At 42.7% G+C, this 20,916-nt stretch overlaps 1 protein-coding gene across 2 annotated transcripts in view; it reads right to left on the reverse strand.

The window, feature by feature from the left end:
• The window catches only part of CREB3L2 (cAMP responsive element binding protein 3 like 2), a 77,055-nt gene that overhangs the window by 21,184 nt on the left and 34,955 nt on the right, over nucleotides 1-20,916 (reverse strand). For both annotated transcript variants that reach the window (XM_027743758.2, XM_027743757.2), the window contains exon 2: nucleotides 11,574-11,790. In XM_027743758.2, the coding sequence (XP_027599559.1) occupies nucleotides 11,574-11,790 (217 nt within the window). The remainder of the gene's footprint in view (nucleotides 1-11,573; nucleotides 11,791-20,916) is intronic.

Below are 20,916 nucleotides of genomic sequence, written 5' to 3' on the forward strand. Positions count from 1 at the left end.
AGACAGAGAGAGAAGAAAGCCTCAGCAAGAGATTCAGCTATCCAAATGGCCAAGAAAACAGACATCCTAAATATTGTCACTTCGACTGTTAAAAATCTCCTCTCGGGCTTCAAAACACAGACTCCAAAGTCCACTGTTGAACAAGTTCCCTTCCCAGGTGAAGTTTCCTATGAAACTCAGAACTTCACCATGCAATGGCTGTTTAGATGAGAATCATTTCCCCTTTACCCACCCTTTCACAAGTCCATGAATGCTAAGGCATTTTGGCACATGGAATATGTAATTTAAAGAGTCTACACGGTACTTACCAAAATCCCAGCTAACACTTCTATGTGCAATGCACTGGTAATTAAATAGCACATACAGATGATGTTAACTGAACATTTGTATTGAAAATCACCCAGGTATTAAGAAATATTTATGAATGTTTAACTCAGTGTCCTTTTGCACATCACATACATATAAAACCAGGAATGTTCTAATAATGTGATGAAACAATTTCTCTACAGAACTCATGCCTTACCCAAAAAGCAGAATGCATGGCACTCCAGTAATTGAGGAGATATTCCATGTTTTGTTATTCTCACTGTCTCATGCATAGCCTCACCTCTCCTTAACAAAATTCATATTTTGTTTCCACAGGGCTATTTAATCCCCTCCCAGGGAAATGCTCCACCAACCTGAATTCATTTCCACAATGGTCCTGAAAATTCAACTGAGACATGGAGAGATTAAGGCCAAAAAGTAACTAGGAATTTAAAATGGCCAACTGGAGACAACTGGAATTGGATTTTTCAGATGATTTAGCACTGTTATTATACTTGATCAAAATACAGTATGCACTGAGCTTTCAGGTTCAGCTGTGAGCATCTACCACTGCTGCAAGTTAAACATCAGATTCAAATCACGCATCCAAAAACCCCATTCATCACAGCACCCCAGGGTTTGTGACACAAGCATCTAAAATCTCCTGTATCCAAGAGATATATTTCTTCAGAAAGCTTTTCTGTGCTTCTTCTGTCATCAAGCTTATCCCACTTTTCCTGCAGTCTTATTTAGCATGCATCTTCCACTATTTTTTTTTTCAAAAAAGGCAGAAGCCTTACAAACCGCCAAAGTACAATCAGTGTATTGAGCTAAGTTCTCACTGACAGGAAAAACTTCAAACATGTCCTCTTCTTTCCCAGTTGTACTCATCATGGGTCCAGCTTGGGCCCAGATATGATATGCAGTGTGTTGTGAGATGCCATGTATGTGGGTGATAATGCAAGAGATGAAACTCCAAATGGGACATAATTCCCTCAGTACTGTAAGTGTAAGCATTGTATGCCGTGCACATCTTCAGCAAGGTGTCCAAACAAACTTTCTGTCCTCTGTCTTTATTTCAGAGGTCCTAATCCTGTCCCAGGTTCCACCATCTGCAGTTAAGATGGGCAACGCTCATAAGATCTACTCAACATACCACAAGCGGACTTTTCGCTTCCCTTCCTCCAGATCACTACAACCAAAAGGGAAAAGATGATGCAATATTTTGCACAACGAATGTTTCAGAGCTCTGAAGCCCGTTATGAAGACTGAGTTGTTCACATGTGCTTGGCTTTAGGTACAACAGATCCAAGTCAACTTCTATGCTGCACACCTCATACATTATAATGATGATTTCCATCAGAAATGTGCTCCTCTAAGCATTCACAGCTGTGGCAATAACCAGTATGTGTGATTTAGGCGTGCATGAAAAACACACAACCAACAATGGCTGTGTTTTCACACGTCAGAATTAATATATACCATTCCTGTGTTCATAAAAGGATTTTTTAATATATCTGTATTTATATATAGATATAACAAATTAGACATAGTCTCTTAACAACACCATGTGCAGCTTTCTAGGATACTCATATTTCTCTGAAGAACTGCAACATTTTGCTTCTTTCCTTCTTCCATGGGCATATTATGGAAAGGCAGGGTAGGAAAAGTGGAAAGCAAGCTCAAAATGCTTACTTCAACTGTACAGGTTTTTTTAAAGAGTTCCCCGAAAGTTCTGCTTTCCTTTTTAAATTATTTCTATCCAAATAATTCTTCAGTCTTGTCCAACATGCCACCTCCTTTCCTGAGAATAAGTAAATCTTCTCCAACGTTGACTAAATTTCACCCTCTCTGACAGGTGTACAGAGAACCAGAGCTTACAAAATAACTAAAAAGATCTCCCTTGCTCCCCACATTCTTTTCAGCATTATTCATTAGAGTTTAACAGAGACACTTACTGGATAACCAAGTTGTATCAGTGAGTTACTGTGCATTTTTAAATAAATGAAATTAATGGTGCACACTGTATCTCACCCTCACCCCTCCCAAGTACAGAGAGTGCAAGTATTCAGAGAAACAACACGGTTTTCACCTTTCTTTTACCCTGCAGTAAAAAGTAAGATAGCACCATTATGTAAACAACCCACATGAGGGATGTACCACTGAACCTCATCTTGAAGTGGAGAAAAGCACATACCACCATTACAGATTAACATCACAGAGAAAACAGATGCATGAACTGAACAACATTTCAAACAAGCGTGCAAGCAAGACCTGCAGAATCATCAAGGGATATCCTTATCTGTATAAGCAGAATGAAGAGGCAGCTTTTGCCTCCCCCTTGAAGTTAACTGTCTGACCAACAGATAAAACAGCTTAGTGAAAAACAAAACTGAAAACTTAAGGAGACTACAACAGACTACGGGTCCAAGTGCTCTGCACAGGTATTAGAAGAGCCATCTCTGAACAGGGTAATGCAGGAAGTTCCCTAATGAGTCAAACTGTTCTCCAGCCAAGCACATTTAAATAATCTCCCTCTTCAGCTGTGTCACAGATTAGATCAATAGGGCTTCAACTAATTCCTTTTGGTCCATGGCAGACCTTACACCGTCATCATGAACCAAGGGCTCGGATGCACAGCGCACCCGGCTTCTGCACAGCTGTGCCATGTACAACCATACGCAGTCTCAGGCTCAGCTCATCCCACGTTAATAACACATTTTGAATCAGATGGTGCTTAAACTTGCCCCAAGGGTCCACGTTTGCAAAGCTGTACCTTGGACAAGAGTACGGTCCTTGCCTGAATCCCACCTCTGGAGATGTTGCCTCTTTACATCTAGCAGAAGGATCCAAGGGTGCTCACCAGCTCTACACCACAGAAGTACAGCTGCAAACTAGGAGCCAGCTAACTGCAAGGGGAAAACACCTCTTGGAAGAGGTCCACAAGTTGTTTGTGGGGGAAATGACTGCTCACTGTCGGCAAAAACACCCCACCAGCTGCTGATGCACAGACTTTGGGCATGCTGCTGGACATGCCATTTGCTGGGAAGGAAGTTCAGTGTCCCCAGCTCTGCAGTCTGAGCCTCTGCAGCCTCCCAAAAGTTGGACCTTTCTGGAGGAACAACAGCCTCCTTGTCTTTCCCCTGGGGTCGAACGGTCCTCAGTGCCCAGCTCTGGGCTCACGTAACACCCCCAGGCAGACACAAGCCTTGTTCATCATGCCTGAAATGCTGAACTCCAACGCCACTACTGCTCCCTCTCTCTCCTTTGTGAGGTAAGAGCCTACATTCATTGACAAACAGTTTCTCTTACAGATTTTCCAAAGGGCATTTCCCCCTCCCAGCGTGCACACACACTCCCACCACAAATAATGAAACTGAAGCCCTCAAAACAGCTTCAACACAGGAGACACTGCTTGACTACCAAGCATTGAGGTCCTTTTTAAAGTGCCACGAAGGGAAAATTAAATAAAGGGGCAAAGATCAGCAGCAGCAATAGACAGTAATCACAGTGCAGCAGAAACAGCTTTTCTCCTAACAAAAGATCATCACTCATATTGGCATCCCCTCTGCATGGCATGGAGTTCATCTAAAACCCACAATCATTTCTATCACTACCAAAGTTATTAAGATAGAAACGAAGACATATCGTTCCTTCCATACATAAACAACAAGGGTCAATATCCTCTTTCCTGTGGAGAATGTGACAATTTTCAATCCAAAGCATCTTGTCATGTAAAACCAGTCAGATGTCTTGGGGTTACAGGTTCTGCTTTAACCTCCCTTCAGACTAACACTACATAAGCATAGTTGGGATACAGTCCCTGATAGTTCTTAATTATTTTGCTATTTTTATAGCATCACCCTTCATATATATATGTGGGAGTCAGGCACAGACTGACGTGGTAGCTGGATTTACAGCCTTAAAGTTCGATACTATTAAATGTCCTGTAAAAGACTATGATTTTGCTTTAAGGTATACAACAGTTACCCACAGAAGCACTATCTTCAAATAAAATAGTTCTCTCTCACAGGTCTGGATTCTTCCACTCACACCCCACGCAGATGTTGTGAAGGCATATCTGTGTTATGGCAGCCATCAGGCTTCAACACACATTAAATGGACTTGATGCTCACAGCGCATCACCAAGTGAGCATTGAGCTCTCAGTGCAACACGACAGAGGAGAATGAGATCACTGCTTTCACAAACAGCAGGACTGGAAATAGGAGGACTATTCCCCTAATGTGCATCATGTGGGAAACTATTCCTGGAAAATCAGCTCCTGCAGTCACTTGACCAAGTTCTGAAAAGGAACTGCAAATGTTCCTGTGTTGAAAAAGGCACTGCAATAGCTCAAAGTCTAGAAGATACCACCTACCTTGGGAAACACCAAGGAAGTGCAGTTCATTTAGACTGCATCCAACCAGAAATCAGGAGGGAACTTAATCACAGCCTACAAACACCTAGGGAAAGAGGTTTCTGAGAGGAGATGGTTCTTTAATAGGAACAAAGGCTATACTGAGCTCTCATATATGTGGGACTGGAAGTTAAAAGAGGTCAGACTGCAACTAAAGTTGCCAATTATTAACAGTAACCATAAGTAAGCACCAAAATGCCCACCTCTAAAACAAAACTGACATTTTTCAGACACACTGCTGCTCAAGTAGAAGTTACAAGACTGATGCAGAGTGACCTACTGAAACTTTGGACCTTGGACATATAAAAGTTCAAAAGCCTTTTCATACTTTAGTATGAATTTAGTTGCTCTCCTACAGAGTTATTCACATACAGAGCAATGTTTCAGGCACATGGTGTGATTCTTGGGGTGTCCTGCACAGGGCTAGGAGTTGAACTTGATGATCTTGATGGGTCCTTTCCAACTTATCATATTCTATGATTCTATCACTTTAAATCAGCAGATGCTAACAAGGACTGGCTGCTACATTTCCACATAAAAATCACCCAAACACACACTATCCCCACTAAACAGCTTTCTCCCCATTTCATAAACAAACACATAAAAATAAGAAAAATTATACAGGAAAAAAGTTGCAGGAACGTGCTCTCAAAATTATAGTATGGCTTTGACAGCAGCTTTTCAAAATACAAGTGAATTTCTTTGTTCTGTTCCATTTTCTTTGAAGTCAGGGCAGAGGTTCCATTTTCATTGTTCATATTACACTGATTCAGTATTTGGTGAAAAACAAAAGCAGGATAATGCATCTCTCTCTATATATAGGTTATATAAAAAAAATAAAATTAGGATATATAAGATAGCCTACTATAGGCTATATTATATGACATATATATGCACCACATATACACATGTATATTATGTGTGTGCATATATATGTACACATACAAAATGTAGGAAGACAAACCCGAGCCTCAAGCCCACAGGTATCTCTATGCAAAGAGACAGCACATGACACTGCTTGTGGACTCCACACACAAGAAAGCATTTTCGTGTACACAGTCCTGCCTGAAATGAGGGCTGGATTCATTGCTGAAGGGCTATTTGCACTGGAGAAGTGGGAGCCACAAGTAACTTGTGCTGGGAGCTGTTTCTTGTTGGCCATTATCTGGCTGTTACCACAATTTCTGCAATTGCTAAATTGACCTATTCCTGTAATTGTAAATCTTATATAAAGTTTTTCTAAAATGAGCTAGAAGTGTAAAACCTGGGAAACTCGTAAGCCTGGATTTAACTTTTCCGAGAATTCCTGTTAACCTCAGGAATTGTTGGGGTGATTTTTGGGGTTTTGGTTGGTTGGTTTTGGTTATGTTTTTTTTTTTTTTCAAACCATGCAGAGAGATGGAGTTGAAGTTTAAAAAGAAAATTCAAGCTTTAAAAGCACATTACAGGAAAGCATAACCTCAGCAGTAAAAAACCCAATAACAATACAGGTTACAGTCTGAGGCCAGCCCCAGTTTTGGCACAGCTAAGAGTAACATAGAAACACGTCATTTCAGCAATCAGTCTGTCAAACCTTTAGCCAAGGCAAGCTGCTTCAAATCCAAAAGTAACTTCAAAGCATTCCTGAGCAGGAAAGCATGAACAAGAGAGGCAGGTGAGGTCCCAGACTAGTCTCAAAAGCAGAGCCCTTGAGGGAGGGAGAAAGGAATGCACCCAGCCCCCTGGCCACAACTTGAGGAGAGACACTGTACCAACGCTATTTGGCTGTCCACTGCCTCTGCCCTGTCAGGCTCACAAAGTAAAAAACACCTAAAAAACAAAATGCAAGATGACTGTTAAACATCCCTACCACCTGAGCTGATCTCACAGGATGAAGCACCACCTCACACGGATGTTGCAGGCTCTGCCTTCACATTCCTGCTACACACCAGCCCCTTGGTATTTCTTGTACTCGGCTGTCATTTACGGATCTCAAATGTCCAAAACAAGGGGCAGACGCTATCTTCAAGTCTGTGCCTACAGCTGAGAAGGTGAAGCATGGGAGGGCAGGGAAGGAGTCTACATTCACATCTCAAGTCACAAGGATGGTAACCATAGTCCCTGATGAAACTTTGGTCTTGCCTTGCTCCTGCCTGCCCAACCCACAGCCCTCCCTTTCTAAAAGGCTGCAGAGACTGGAAAAGTGAAGACAAACATACACCAAACATAACAGAAAATTAAACTTCTTTTCCTATTCATTTACAATTGTCAGAAGTGAATCTGTGCCCCAAAGGGCCACAATGCACAGTAAGAGGTCTCCCTTACCCACCAGCCCTATTTTCAGTCTCCCCTCCTAACTTCTTCATGGCCTTTCAAGAGCATTTTCCACCTCACAACTATCCACTGTCCTTCTCTGCAGCCACTCTGCAGTTGTCTCAAAAATGCCTGGCCTCAAAACTAGAAAGCAGAAACCTGGTGGGAGAGAGGTAGCAGTGTAACTGGTGTGGACAGGGACACAGCCTCCTTTTCCATGTTACAGCCTGAAGCCCTCCCCGGGCCATATGCCTTATTCACCAGTCCAGGCAAACAAAAGTTATGGTCAGCCAGCTGCAAGCAGGCAGGTCAAGCCTATAAATATTCCTCTCTCTCTTTCTAGTATCTTTACTCTTAAAACTTTATGCAAATTCAATCTAAGAATAGATTCTTGTCATGGAAAGAAACCAAAAGACTAAATGCCAGATGTCTTGTACACATCTGCTCTAAAACTGACACCTTCAGAGACCCCACACTAACAACAAGCTGCAAGTATGCAGGACAGTTATTCTGCACAAAGCTGGGGAAATAGCCTCAATACAGTGAAGTCAGAGGAGTGAATAAGCGGGGAAAAATTGGTGTTTGGACTTTGCTTTTACAGACACTTAAATGTGTTCTCACCTTGAGGTTAACAGGAATTCTCGGAAAAGTTAAATCCAGGCTTACGAGTTTCCCAGGTTTTACACTTCTAGCTCATTTTAGAAAAACTTTATATAAGATTTACAATTACAGGAATAGGTCAATTTAGCAATTGCAGAAATTGTGGTAACAGCCAGGTAATGGCCAACAAGAAACAGCTCCCAGCACAAGTTACTTGTTCCCCTGCAAGAGTGGGCAAGAAAGTGATTATGGAGTCAGAACAAACAATCAATCCAACATAATGGCTGAAATGAAACATGAAAAACATTTTTAGTAAGGCTGTGGGAAACTTGTGGGGGAAAAACAAAAGATGGAAATAGATACTGAATGACTTAAACCTGTCTTGTAGATCATGGACTGAACAAGGTGGGCCTTGTTCTCAGCTTCCCTGCACACTGGAGTTCAAAAACCACTACAGACATTGGGTGCTATTGAAACAGATGGGAATAACTAAGAAAATCTATTTCCCTCCTCCTACAGGCTAGTACAGCTGAAGGAGGAGGGCAGAAAGGCAGGTAGCAGAGCAATATGACATGTGGCCTGCCTGGTGGCAGCACACTTGCTCCAGTGCCATGGAGATGAGACCAATGTCCAGGGTCATCCTGTGCCCATAAAGACAGCAGGATCCTGTCCCAGGACAAGCCACACACCCCCAGCTGTCACTACAACCTGCCATCTCCAACAGGTCTGTCACCAAGGAGACAAACTCTAGTTTTTAAGGCTATTTTAAAAGCAGGCAGGTACATTTCCCTTTAGGACACCAGACCCATGTGGCAAAAGCCACTCCTGCCCACATCATCGTGGGTGGTGCATTAACATGCACCCGGTTCGAAGTGAGACAGGGAGCCAGCCTGCACCTCAGCACACAGCAGCACATGGCACCTGAGAAGCTGCCTTTGCTGAAAGGAGTTTGCAGCTCCAGATCACATGAACAGAGCAACCGCTGGTGTGAGAGAGACAGTAAGATGTGCAACAGGTGCCACTTCCAAGTCCACATTATGTATCCATATGGGCTAAAGGGCCTGGCCCTAAATGACCCCGAGGTTTCCCACTCCTCATGCTCTCCCCATCCTTGCCTGTCTATAAACACTCACTGGCCTGGGAGGGAATGGCATTTCCGCACACCCTGGGAAAGAACCTGCCAGCACTCATTGCCAGGACAACTGCTAAGAGACTCGCCAAGAAACACTGCATTACTAGCTACACTACAGAGCAAGAACAAAGCCTGTTTGCCATGTGCTTCGTGCATAACACCAGGCCCTTAGTCCTCTAGAGCTAAGGGCAAAGCTCTGAAATGGCATCCAGACACAGCTTAACTGCTCTGTGCCATCCTCCTCACACTGCTGCTGACCGCAGGCACACAGGTCCACAGCCACAGGTGTTTACAGCAGATAGGCACACACATGCAAGGTGTCACTCATGAGCCTCCTCACTAGCCCAATTTCACTCCCAGTCCTGGAGGACAGAGTCCTGCAGAATCGTAAAGCCTGGCCATAGAAAAAACAATAGCTCACTAATCTGCCCAGTGGGGTGATTATTTGGAGAATGAAAACTTTTTGGGACATTCTATAAATAAGTCACTCAGCCAACCTCATTTCTCAGCTCCTGCCACTCCACAAAACCTCTCCCAGTTCCCTAGCAGCAGGAGATGATCCTGGAGCATATGAACCTCCCCCTCCACACCCTGTACCTCTTGGTCCCCACAAAGGACACTGGTGCTACCAGTATCTGTCCCCTTACTCCACCAAACGGACTGACATTCATTAGAGTTATCAGGAGCACTGTGTACCTTCACCATCTAACAACAGAGATGCTTTCAATCTCCAGTGTCAAACCTTGCAGTATTGCCATCCACAAAATTCTCCTTCCCTGCTCCCACAGATTCAAGAACTGAAAAATCAGCAGGGTCATGCCTTTGAATATCTGTCAGACAGCCAGGTTCATTCTAATACCACAATTTTCTCAAGTATTTCTTCAAGCTTCACGGTTGTAAAGTCAGCAGGTACAAAAAGGTTGTGAGCATGATTCCAGGGTTAAGATTAAATAAAATCCCAAACACCAAGAACAACTCCTCCTCCTCCTCCTCTCTTATGAAACAAGCTGCAGAGTGAACATAAGATGAAATGTTTTCCATTAATTTTCTATTTTTAAACCCCACTTGTTAATGTTTCTTGGCTTTTTAAAACATCATTTGACTAGAGCTCTATTAATTACCCAGTGGTCTCAGCAGTACGAATTTCTTCAGGATTTTTCCCCAAACGAAACTCCCCTCACTTTTAGCCTAGTTTGAAACTTCTCTCTTTTAGCCTAGTTTGAAACTTCTCTCTATTAACTTCCAGAGGAGCTTGGTTTCTGATGTTTCCTTGTGCTTGTTTTTCCTGCCACAATTAATATCTCCTGTATGAGTTAATTTAAAAATATTCACATAAAACAGCTAGGAAATACAAAACGAGAAGACTTTCTGTAGATGATGTTTCCAGATCATTTCCAAAAACCTTGTCTCACATTGAAAAGCCTTCTCACAGGTTTTATTAGTTGGCATCTTGTGAAATCTCTAACAATTTTCATCTTGTTTTAAGAGAGCACTCTGGGCTACAAAGCTGTCAGCCTTTGAAGATACGTCTGGTGGATCTTCACAAACAGCTTAGCTTGTTAATGCTTAGCCACAAGCACTTATCTCCCTCTCTTTTATTGTGATGCAGCCTAATATTCCACTGCTTTGTACAGTAAAGCTAATGGTGAAGACATAAAACAATTATTAGGACTGGAAGTCTGACATGGCGATTATTCCTTATAGTTACCAGATATTCATTGTCTTGCTCCTCCGACAAACCACTTCAGAACAAGCAGGTTGCACCTCTTCCTCCCACCATTCTTGCATTTCCCCTTTTTCCCCTCCAGATGTTTATAACTGCTGAATTACAGACAACTGTTAAAACTGCTGTGGGTTTTCATAATTTTCTATGCATCGCCATTTCATACAGCCACAGTATCTATAAAACTGCAGTTAGGTCTTTAGAAGATCACCAGTTATTTCCTGATGGGCATTATTTTTTTTCTTTGCCCTTTTTTAAAAAGGAAAAAAAACCCTGGAACTTCAGCAAGACCAGTTCTAAGACTGGGGCAGCATCTGAAGTCACATTCCCACACATGTATTTAGAAACATAAATAAGATGACCTGATTCTCATTTTGGGATAACAGAAAGCTCCAGACACTCACCACTGAAAAATAAGTGTAGTTTAAAAGGTTGGTTTGTTTGTTTTTAATAAACCTGAAAGGGATCTCTGAAGACCATCTCATCTGACTCCTCATTCAGCATATGGGCCAAGTTGTATCAGGTTGTTCAGGGCCTTGTCTAGCTCAGCTTTTAGTATCTCCACAGGTGAAGACTTCACAGCATCTCTGGATAATTGCTCAAACGCCTGACCCAATCCCACTGTGCAAATGCATTTCCTAATACCCAACTGGAATTTCCTTTCTTGCAGCCACTGTCTCTTATGCTATCACTGTGTATCTCAGAGGAGCCTAGCTTTGTCTTGACTGCACCCTTTCACAAGACAGTCATAGACAGCAATAAGATCTTCCTTTTCCTTTTCCTCCAGAAGACCAAACAAAACCCACCTCACCCTTTCCTTACAAGTCCTGTTCTACAGTACCCAAACTTCATAGTGATCCTCATTTGGTTTATCATTCTCCATTTATCTTCAACAACCACAGGCTCAATACATGGAAGTAAGTGTATTTCTGGACCTTCTACCACTTCTTTTGATCAACTTTTGACCCAAAATGGTTACAACGCAAAGTTAGTAACCTCTGTAAAAAGCATTCATATGCACCCTTAGTGCACCATCACCCCACCAGGAACATTTCATTACTGCACCATCACAACAGATGGACATGGGCTCAGTGTGTTCTACCTTCATTGAAGTTGTCATCAGTTGAGATGTGGGTCAAGGGAGACTGGGGTCGAGAGTCCCCACACAGGGAATAGCTGTGTTCTGCCTGGATGAGGGGTGCTGGGGATGCTGGAGACAATTCCACCTCCATTATTTCATTCTTCTCAGACAAGAAGGGATCATTCAAGAGCTGGCCTAGGACATCAGGTGAAAATTCATCCAAGAACTCTGTGAAGTGCTGTGGAGACAAAAAGCAGGGAAAAAGTTTATCTCCTTGCCTGTCTGTCACGCCAACAACAGGAGAGGATTGATCAGAACAATCTTATATCTGCACTGGGCATCTGTGCCAGTCAGCAGCAGGATCTACCAGCCCTGTCTAACAATCTGCTTCTCCAATCACTACTTCAAGCTGAAGAGCTACAGCTAGAACAAAAGTCCTCTAAGAGGCATACATTACAACAGAAGAGCCTGTCATTAACTTGCAACAGAAATGGAAAATCGAAGCACAATACTCATGTCCTGAAGTGGCCTCCTCCCCCTACTACACAAGGTACTCACTACAGTGCACCACCAAAAACGGGAAAGCACGTTTCCTCCAGGAAAGTACATTTCCTGCAGGATTTATCATCAGAACATTTTGTGTGTGGAACAGAATATAGGGGGTTAATGTTCACTGAAGCAGAAAACAAAAATGAAACATATTCAGACACAGACTCTGACACCACGTATGGCTATTTTAGCTGTGCAGAACATTCAGTGTGCTCTAGGAAAACGGGCCCTGCACATCCGCAGCCAAGCAATTACGACATTTGCTAAAAATTGGGTTTTCTGAATGATGTATGTATCTATTTTAGAAGCTGCCTTCCACCTAGGACTAGAGCGCATATCCAGCTTCTAGGCCCCAGAGCTAAAGCTCCTGACAGTCAGAACTAATTACCATTTTATCTATTACACTGAATTCATTACGCCAGCAGCACATGTTATATCTGTATGCAGTAGGAAAACTTTGTGTTTGTTTCTTATTCAAAATGAGTAAAAACCAAATCTTGCAATCTACTTCCTTGAGACTCCAGTGCAGTTCCCATCAATAGCTGAAAACTCTGCGTCTCTTCTAGGTTTTTTTTTCCAGTGTCAGAAAATTACATCTTTGACAGACAAAGAAACTGCATTGCAACAAATCATTCCTGCTCATCTCATTCACACAAAGAATTCTATTTTTGTACAAAAATACTTGTACAATGAATTGTAATGAGATTTTCTGAACAATCAGGCATTATCTTCCATCTTATATAGGAATCTTTGTCGACTGGGGCATGATGCAATAAAAGTCTAAGTTTGTTTGATTTGCTCTGTTTTTGCAAGCAGTATTGATCTTGGCTCTTCATCTTGCTCTCTTCTGCAGAAACAAACACTGAAATTCAAGATTTGGCTTCCTGTAGGCTAAATTAGGACTTAAACAAGTCAATATTGTATAAACCCACGAGGGAAGCTGTGTGCTCACACCCTCATCACACCCTCATGCACTCACATTTCACAGCTCCAGCAGCACCTGTGGCCTAGAAGCCTGATGCTGGAAAATCCTGAGCACAGCCAGCTCTCACAGAGTTCCCTGGAAGTTCGAGCACCTCTTCCAAGATGCTTACAAATGCTAACTGTGCCTTTTTTCAAAATCAATAAGTCTTCAGTCAATTCTGACTGACACTGAGGAAAAGAAAATATTTACCGAACATAAGGCAATAAACAGAGGACCACAGTTGCTATGCTGGAATAGCAAGCTAGCTAAAGAAAAGCCTTTACAAATGGCAAAACAGATTTGTAGCCTCATATTTACTTACTGTAAATGATAACACTAATAAACAAACTCTCAGAGGAATCCACAAGAGGGTCACGATGAACCCAGAAAGCCTTGTTTACTTTAATTTTGATACCCAAGGACTCGCTAGGACTTCACATCCAGGTGCTTTCCAACAAGGATGAAAGTATAAACTACAATTCCTCACTCTGCAAAGAGAAAAGAAGAAGTATGCGCAAGACTAGTTGATCACTCTGGTGCATCAATAAAGACACCGATAATACAGGGTAGACAGCCATTAAAGTGTAAGCAAGGGACAGAAATGCTTCCCCACCACGAAAGAAGTCAAGGATGAACCTACAAAAAAAGCAGTGCCTTTCTTAGGGACAATATATTCCCCCACAGTCTACACATTTCTTTTCATTTGGGCTAATGGCAAGAGTCAATTGTATTTGTTTACATACTTTCCTAAAGCTGAAACATTTCCTTCTTTCTAATTCTTGTATGCATTATTCCGACTAATGACTAGCAGATGCTGAAATATCACTGATATAATATTTGTAACCCTGGTTTCTACATGCAGATACTTTATCACCAGCATCCTCCAATTTCAGGATGCCATCCTTGAAAATATCATGCCTATGCATTGACTTGGTCTGACACTACTTAGATGTTATACTTCACTAGACTCAACAGAAAGGACAACATGACCACAAGCTACTCAGCTATTTTTGGCAAATTCATGAATAAATATTTTTATTAGCCTTCTGTTTATTACTGTTTTGATATGGAAAAAAATCTTATCAGATGTTATAATACTTCTTCCATTTGACTGAAGTTAGGTCCATCAGATTTTACTTATTTTTTCTTTTCTGAATGGGGAATTTTCCTACAACCACTTTATGAAAAGCAATGGAGGAAACAAATATTCAGAGAGAAAGAGGACCTTGGGGCGGGGAAGGATGTTCAACATGTTCATCAGTATTTGTGCTTTCTCCTTTTCATGAGCAGCTGTAAAGCAGCAAGCTGTGAGGAAGAAAAGAATTTGCATTTACAACAGAATCATCTGATAGCAAATAAATGGTCGGTTTCTAAAAGGATTTTTTAGTTTCATTATAATTCTGAAACTTACTTTTAATAGTCTGTGATAAAACTTTGAATATTGGTCAATAGAGAAACCTAAAACAACTGCCACAGGTCAGACTGCGCAGCTACAGAACTCAGGGAACAGACTCAGGGATCTGGACTTCTCACTCAGTGATTACAAAACACACCATCACTTGATTTACAGGAATCTTTCATATGTTATACACTTCTCTACTACAGCAAATGCTTAAAGCTAGGTCACTTTCTTTTTCTTAATAAAACAACTATCTCATTGAAAGTGGCTCCATTTGCTTAGAGAAGTTAAAAGAAAAGGCATCTGAGCAACAGTTAAAGCAGAAACAATCTGGGCACAATTAGGCCTCCAGCTCCTCAAAACTTCCACCTACACCTAAGCTGCTCCTTCTGTCTTTTCGAAGCACATTCTCCAATTGCCAACCCTCCTCCTCCTCCTCCCCCCTCTGCTTCCATATGCACCTTAGTGGTCACCAGCCACTTCCATAGCTGGAAAGCCTCAGAATAACCCTCAGTTTTGATACGGCAGCAACCACCCCTGCACTCAGGAACAGGAAAGGGCAATTTAGGGAGGAAACTGAGACCTTTACACTTAGAATCTATATATATATTTGCTTGCAAAAGAAAGAAATTCTTCATCTGTTGCTTTTAGCTTGGCATCTTTCACCCAGAGAGTTAACCTTTAAAAAAAAAAAAAACAAAAACCAAAACAAACAAAGAGAAAAAAGAGCACTTGCATTGAGAATCTGCCTTTTTCTCTTCCTTTCTTTTTTTTGTTGTTAATACCCCTGTAGACACCTCTGTTGCCAGTTTCCTGCTATCCTCACACCCCACTGGCAGCCCCAGCACTAACTGCAGACGAGGAGTTGGTACAAGGAGTCTGTTTGAATTATCAAACTATTTCCTCCACACAGCAAAGAAATGTGTTCAGCTGGGATTTTAACCTCTGTAAAAAGTCAGGGATTTAGGACAGATGTAACCTTATCTTTCCCTTCCCCCAGAACCCTGAAAAGACAAACAAAACAGCAGCACTTGGGTTTACCGACAGACAGTTGCAGCCCTATGGAGTTCCACCACCCATCTGGCTGGACATTTGTTCATGCCTATAACCCGGGTGCTTTAGGGGAACACAAAGCACCTACAGACATCACCTCACAGTGAGCAAACAGAGGAAAGCTCTTATATCCGGGTGCACAGCGGATTTTGGATAGCTCTTCGAAAGTAGTATTTGGCTGCAGACCAGCTGGGCTGAGGGCTGCAGCTCTCCATCTGCCCGTTCCCGCCAGACAAAGGCCCTTTTCTCCAACTGCCTAAGAGACAAGGGGTTTTTTTTCCTTTCTGGTCTGATCAAATGAAGATCTCTGAAGTAAAATAGACTCAGGTGCACAGCAGTACTGGCTTCTCCACCAGGTGACCTGAAGCCAGAGGAGAGCAGCACTAGCCCCAGTTGTCTGAAGATGAGATATTATCATGACTAAAAATGAAACAGTCATCTTCAGAAAACTGACTTTCTAAGAACTCACTAAAAAAGTAATGAAGAGAAATCAAGAGCCCCAAATGACAGTTAATAATTATATTTAAATTATTAAGCAAGTGACAGGCTTTGCTGAGCCTGGAAAATGCACTGTGTTAGCTGCAAGTCCTCCACACTGACTGTAGCAGCACAATCCACCCTTGCCAGCGGAGCCACCCCAGAGGGGAGCTGCCATCCTTGCACACTGTAAAACAATCCCCTCTCTCTCAGCAGACCAGGGCAAGGTGGCCATGCAACACACCAGGGTTATAACCACCCAGTAATTCAAGATACTACCCTCCTGGGAGTTAATGGCTCCCTCCTGGCTCACCCTGAGGTCTCCCCATCCTGGAGGGATCAATCTCCCCTCACAAGTGGAACTGTCAGGTAGGAGCATCCCTCCTACACAACAGGCACGCATGGGATAAAAACGAAGCCTACCATGCACCTGTAGGTACAAAACAGCCTGGTATTTCTCTCTTGTAAGGCTTCAGCAGCAATCATGGGGGTAGGGGGGTAAAGAATTGCACCTTTGCTTCTGTATGAAAGGAAGAGTCCATGTAATTCACAAGGCAGTGCTCCCAGAGAATAGGAGGAAACAGGGGAAAAAGGGGACATCACAAACTGTCTGTGGGGGATGCAAACATGCACCACAGGCATGAATCTCCCCCTTCCTTTCACCCCCAATTTCCTCTCACATTAAGATAACAGGGAGAAAAGGGAATAATTTTTTCACCAGCTCTTTTGTGATTTACATAAACAAAGGTGTACAGGAGATAAACCACAATGTATCAGAAAGCATCAAACAGCTCAAGAACTGTGGCTAAATGGAGATACCAACTCCTCTTCAAGGAACCAAGCACACATTTCACAGACATCTGGCAGCTGCTTATATGGTAGCTGAGAAGTTCTGAGTAGGAGCCACAGCTGCTAACAAAAGGTCTCAAGCTCTGGGGCATCCAGGCAAGGCACCAGTTGTTAAAGGTGGCACACACACTGGTCAGCCTTCGTGGGTCGAGCTCTAGACTCAGCTGCATGGCAAGAGCTGTGAAAGGCATCACACACCTCACTATCAGCTCTGCCTGTGTTTGTACATGCAACATCTGAGGGCTCGGACCAGAGACCCTCCCTGTTGAGCTAAAGAAGAACCGTGCCTAGAGATGGTTCTTATCAAGGATTGCACACACAAGCCTACTAGAGATGACAATGAAGCAGAGAAGTCCATGATGCTCTGCATGCCCAACCCCAAAGTTAAACCCCAAGACATAAGCTAAAAAGCTTTCTCAAGGCAAGTGTTTTCTTCCCAGACATGTTGCTGGTGGTGCTGTTGAATTTCCTGTCCCAAGTTCAGCGCTGATGGACTGGAGGTGTCAGTGTGCACCAGCTTCCAACAACCAAGACTACTGCTCTCAATGCTTGCTGACACTTGGGCATCAGTTAAATTGCTGAGTGTCAAACAAAGTCTGCAGATTTTCAGGTGCATCACTTCTCTCAACTTTGTCCCTTTCTTCAAATTCTTTGTGTTCGCAGCAGGGAAGCTGGCCACAACCTCCTCTTCTCCAAATTCAGCCACAGCTTGTATCACATGGTACCCACCTGTCAACTCTGAGAAGAGCTATCGATTGAGCCCCTGTAGCCTCACCTCTGCAATTCACACACATGTGCCCTGCAAGGAACAGAAAAGCATCTTTTCTGGTAGAGAGTGTGTTGATACATCACTGTTACAAGGCACAGATTCAAGCTCCTGCTGGGTTCTCTTACAAGGATGAGAAACGAAGGACAGCCTGGCAGCAATACAGGATTTTTCCATGAGATCGATTCCAAAGATGGGGGTTGAAAGAAATACAAGACCAACCCTAAAGAGTCAGTCACCAACATTCTCACAGGGAGAGAGTGGAAGAGCAGAAGGCTGGACCCTCTAACAGTTTGATGTAGCAGGGTGTTTGCCTATGGTATGCATTAATTTCAGTGAGGGGGAGAACCAAATATATTTGTCAGAGAATATTTGAAAAAATTAATGCAACTACACTTGAAACAGCTGCAACCTGATTGCTGAGAGACCCCTTGGACAGACCACAGTATTGAGTGTGAGACAGCAGACACATCTGATTGCTTATTGTTAAACAGGACACAGAGATCCCCCCTCCCAGATTGATGAAGGATCAAAACAGCTGGAAGAGCTTTCTGATGGCAGGGAAAAAATGCATCCATGCAGCCAGAGCAGGGAACAGAGAGACCAAGGACTGTAAACTGTCCCCCAACTCATGCCTAAAAACACAATGATAACACGGCACAGCAATGTACCCTACCCTGGCTTATGTACCTGCCAAGGACTAACAGAGGGAACCTCAGATTTGTAGGCATTTATCTATAGGGTAAAAATCAAAACCAAGATGCATAGTTACTCAATATTTTACTCTACTGTAAATTCCTTTACTGTCTAGCCAGTAACTATACTGAAATTACCTCATTTGTGGGAGGATATGAAGAGTAACACAAAATTGGTATTTGGAAACAGCAAAGAGATCCACCATAACAGCAGATACAATTGTTCAGAGTCTCGCACCAGCATTTACTCATTTTAAACATTAAAAAAAAATGTGGACAGATTAAAAAAAAAAAATCCACTAAGTGAATAACATACAGGTTGTGTCATCAGCAAAACAAATGCCAGGAAATTCAGAGCAAATAGATTTATATGGTAATTAAATCTGCACATCTTCCCAACTTGCTCAGGTTACACAGTTGGAAATGCTGAAGTTCATGCTGAGCAAATCTTATAATCCACCCTATTATGTACACATGCATGCACACACTTCCATTGCAAACACTCAAACATTTCCACCCCATAACCCACAAAGAAGAAATGTATTTATTTTTAACTATTCAGGGGACTTTTCAAGAACCATGTTTACTCCCTTGCCTTTCTGTGTTCCAAAATATTCTTTCACTTTCCTTAACACCCCTGCGTCCTCCCGAAAAAGAATTTTTGGATTTAAAAATATGGTTAAACCCCAAATTAAATTATATAATAGCTAGGACTAAATATGGATTGATAGGGGAAAAAAAAGAAAAAGGAAAGAAGCCCTTGTGCAGCTGAGGCAAGGGTGAGAAATAACCCTTAAGTTCAGTGTCTTTTAAGTCCACTGTCTGCAAGCAGAGATTGCTATTGCTCATTCCTAGCCCAAGCCTCTTGGGAGTCACGCAAAACAGGAAAATCCTTCTCACATTCCCCTGCCCTTCCCCCAGTGCATAGTTCTTGGATCTAGTCTAACTTTTCAGTAGGCTGAGTGCCGTGTTTTGCTGTTTCCCACCCTCTCCCCAAAAAAGCCAAAGCCAGAGAGCAGTGACTCACTGGGGCCAGAGCACCAGGGCAATGAGTCATTGAGCTGGAAGCCCTTCACTAATGCTCCCCCCATCTGGGTCCCTGACTGAGACCTCACAGTACATTATTAATTCTGTTCCAAGCAAGCATCTGGATTACGCTCTCAAGTCAGATGTAGTCATTCTTTTGCCTCGATTCTTCTCCCTTCACCCCCCACCCCTTATTTTTTTTGCCTCTTATACCAAGCTCACTGGTGTGCACTTGTCCCCTAAGTCAGCTCTCAGGCTGCCAGCTTGAGCAGCAGAACCACAGAAACCCAAACCTCTCCATCACTTCTCCCCACACCCTCCTCTCCACCTCGTGAGCAGCAGGGTCACAGTTCTTTACCACCAGTGATTGCAGAGGCTGCAAGATGGGCCTGACTGACCAGTTTGCATTTCACAAGCCTCCAAACCACCAAGAGCATGGACAAGCCTCTCAATGCCACTTCCAGCTAGCATCGCTCACAACTAGACTGGGAGGGTAGTTCAGCTTCCAAAACTTGGTCACTGGGGTCTCCAATGGTTTTTGGCACCCTCACAAGATACTTAAAGAGATCAGTTATGTATTAAAAACTACATAGTGAAGAAAAAAGGTATGTTTGGATTTATTTTTTTTTTGCCCCAGCTACACTCCAGGTATGGAATGTCAGTCATAAATATTTGTTGTGAGATAACACTAGTTTTCTGGGTTACACCCCAGGTACACCTAAAGGCTCTATAGAAGGAACTTGCTTTTACCTCAACTTTTACATCAAACTGCTGTCTTCTGTGTAACTACACAGAGTTTAGCCAAAAAGTGAACAGCGAAAGAAAGCTTTCAGGCAAGCTGAAACCTTTGTGTACAAATTTTACAATTCAACAGTGGGCATTTATGGTCTTGTTTCCTGCCCAAGAGCTCAGCAGCAGGGACAACACATTTGGTTGTTGCACAGCTGGTTTAACTTATGGCCACTTTTGAAATAAAATAGTTACTCCAGTTCCTTCTTGCTCAGATACATCTTAACGTTATACCAGTGTTTTACAACATTTGGGCACACTGCACTTGGTTTCATTTATCATTTTCCCTCACCATGGAAATGGGAAGGGACAAAGCAAAGAAAATTCATCTCAGTCCTCATGTGACATCATCCCTTGCTGATGGGTACAGATAAGCCCTTTGTAAAGGGCACAGCCAGCACCATTCCTGTCAGAATCCACTAGTTTTGCACGCGTTTTAGAGATCATAGAATATCTCAAGTTGGAAGGGACCCATAAAGATCATCAAGTCCAACTCCCAGATGATTTTACAGTTACAACAGGAAGGAGGAGAGGATAACCGGGGAGAGAAGTCAAAAGTCACAGACACTGTCCAGCTGTCCTACATGGAGACAAGACTCTCTCCCCAAGGATGACTAGCACCATGCAATTCAGGAATGGTTACTTAAAACAGAGATGCTGTAACCTGCTCATCTGCTCACTCTGAAAGGTCTCATCGCAGCTCCCACATGTTAAGCAACACTTGAAGCTCCCACACTCTGTCCACAGGCACAACCTCCTAGAAATATAACCATCCTAGTGGGCACACTGTGCCAGGA

This window comes from Pipra filicauda, unplaced genomic scaffold, assembly GCF_003945595.2.
Source record: "Pipra filicauda isolate LSUMZ 115617 unplaced genomic scaffold, ASM394559v2 scaffold2_size9829703_pilon, whole genome shotgun sequence".
NCBI lineage: Eukaryota > Metazoa > Chordata > Aves > Passeriformes > Pipridae > Pipra > Pipra filicauda.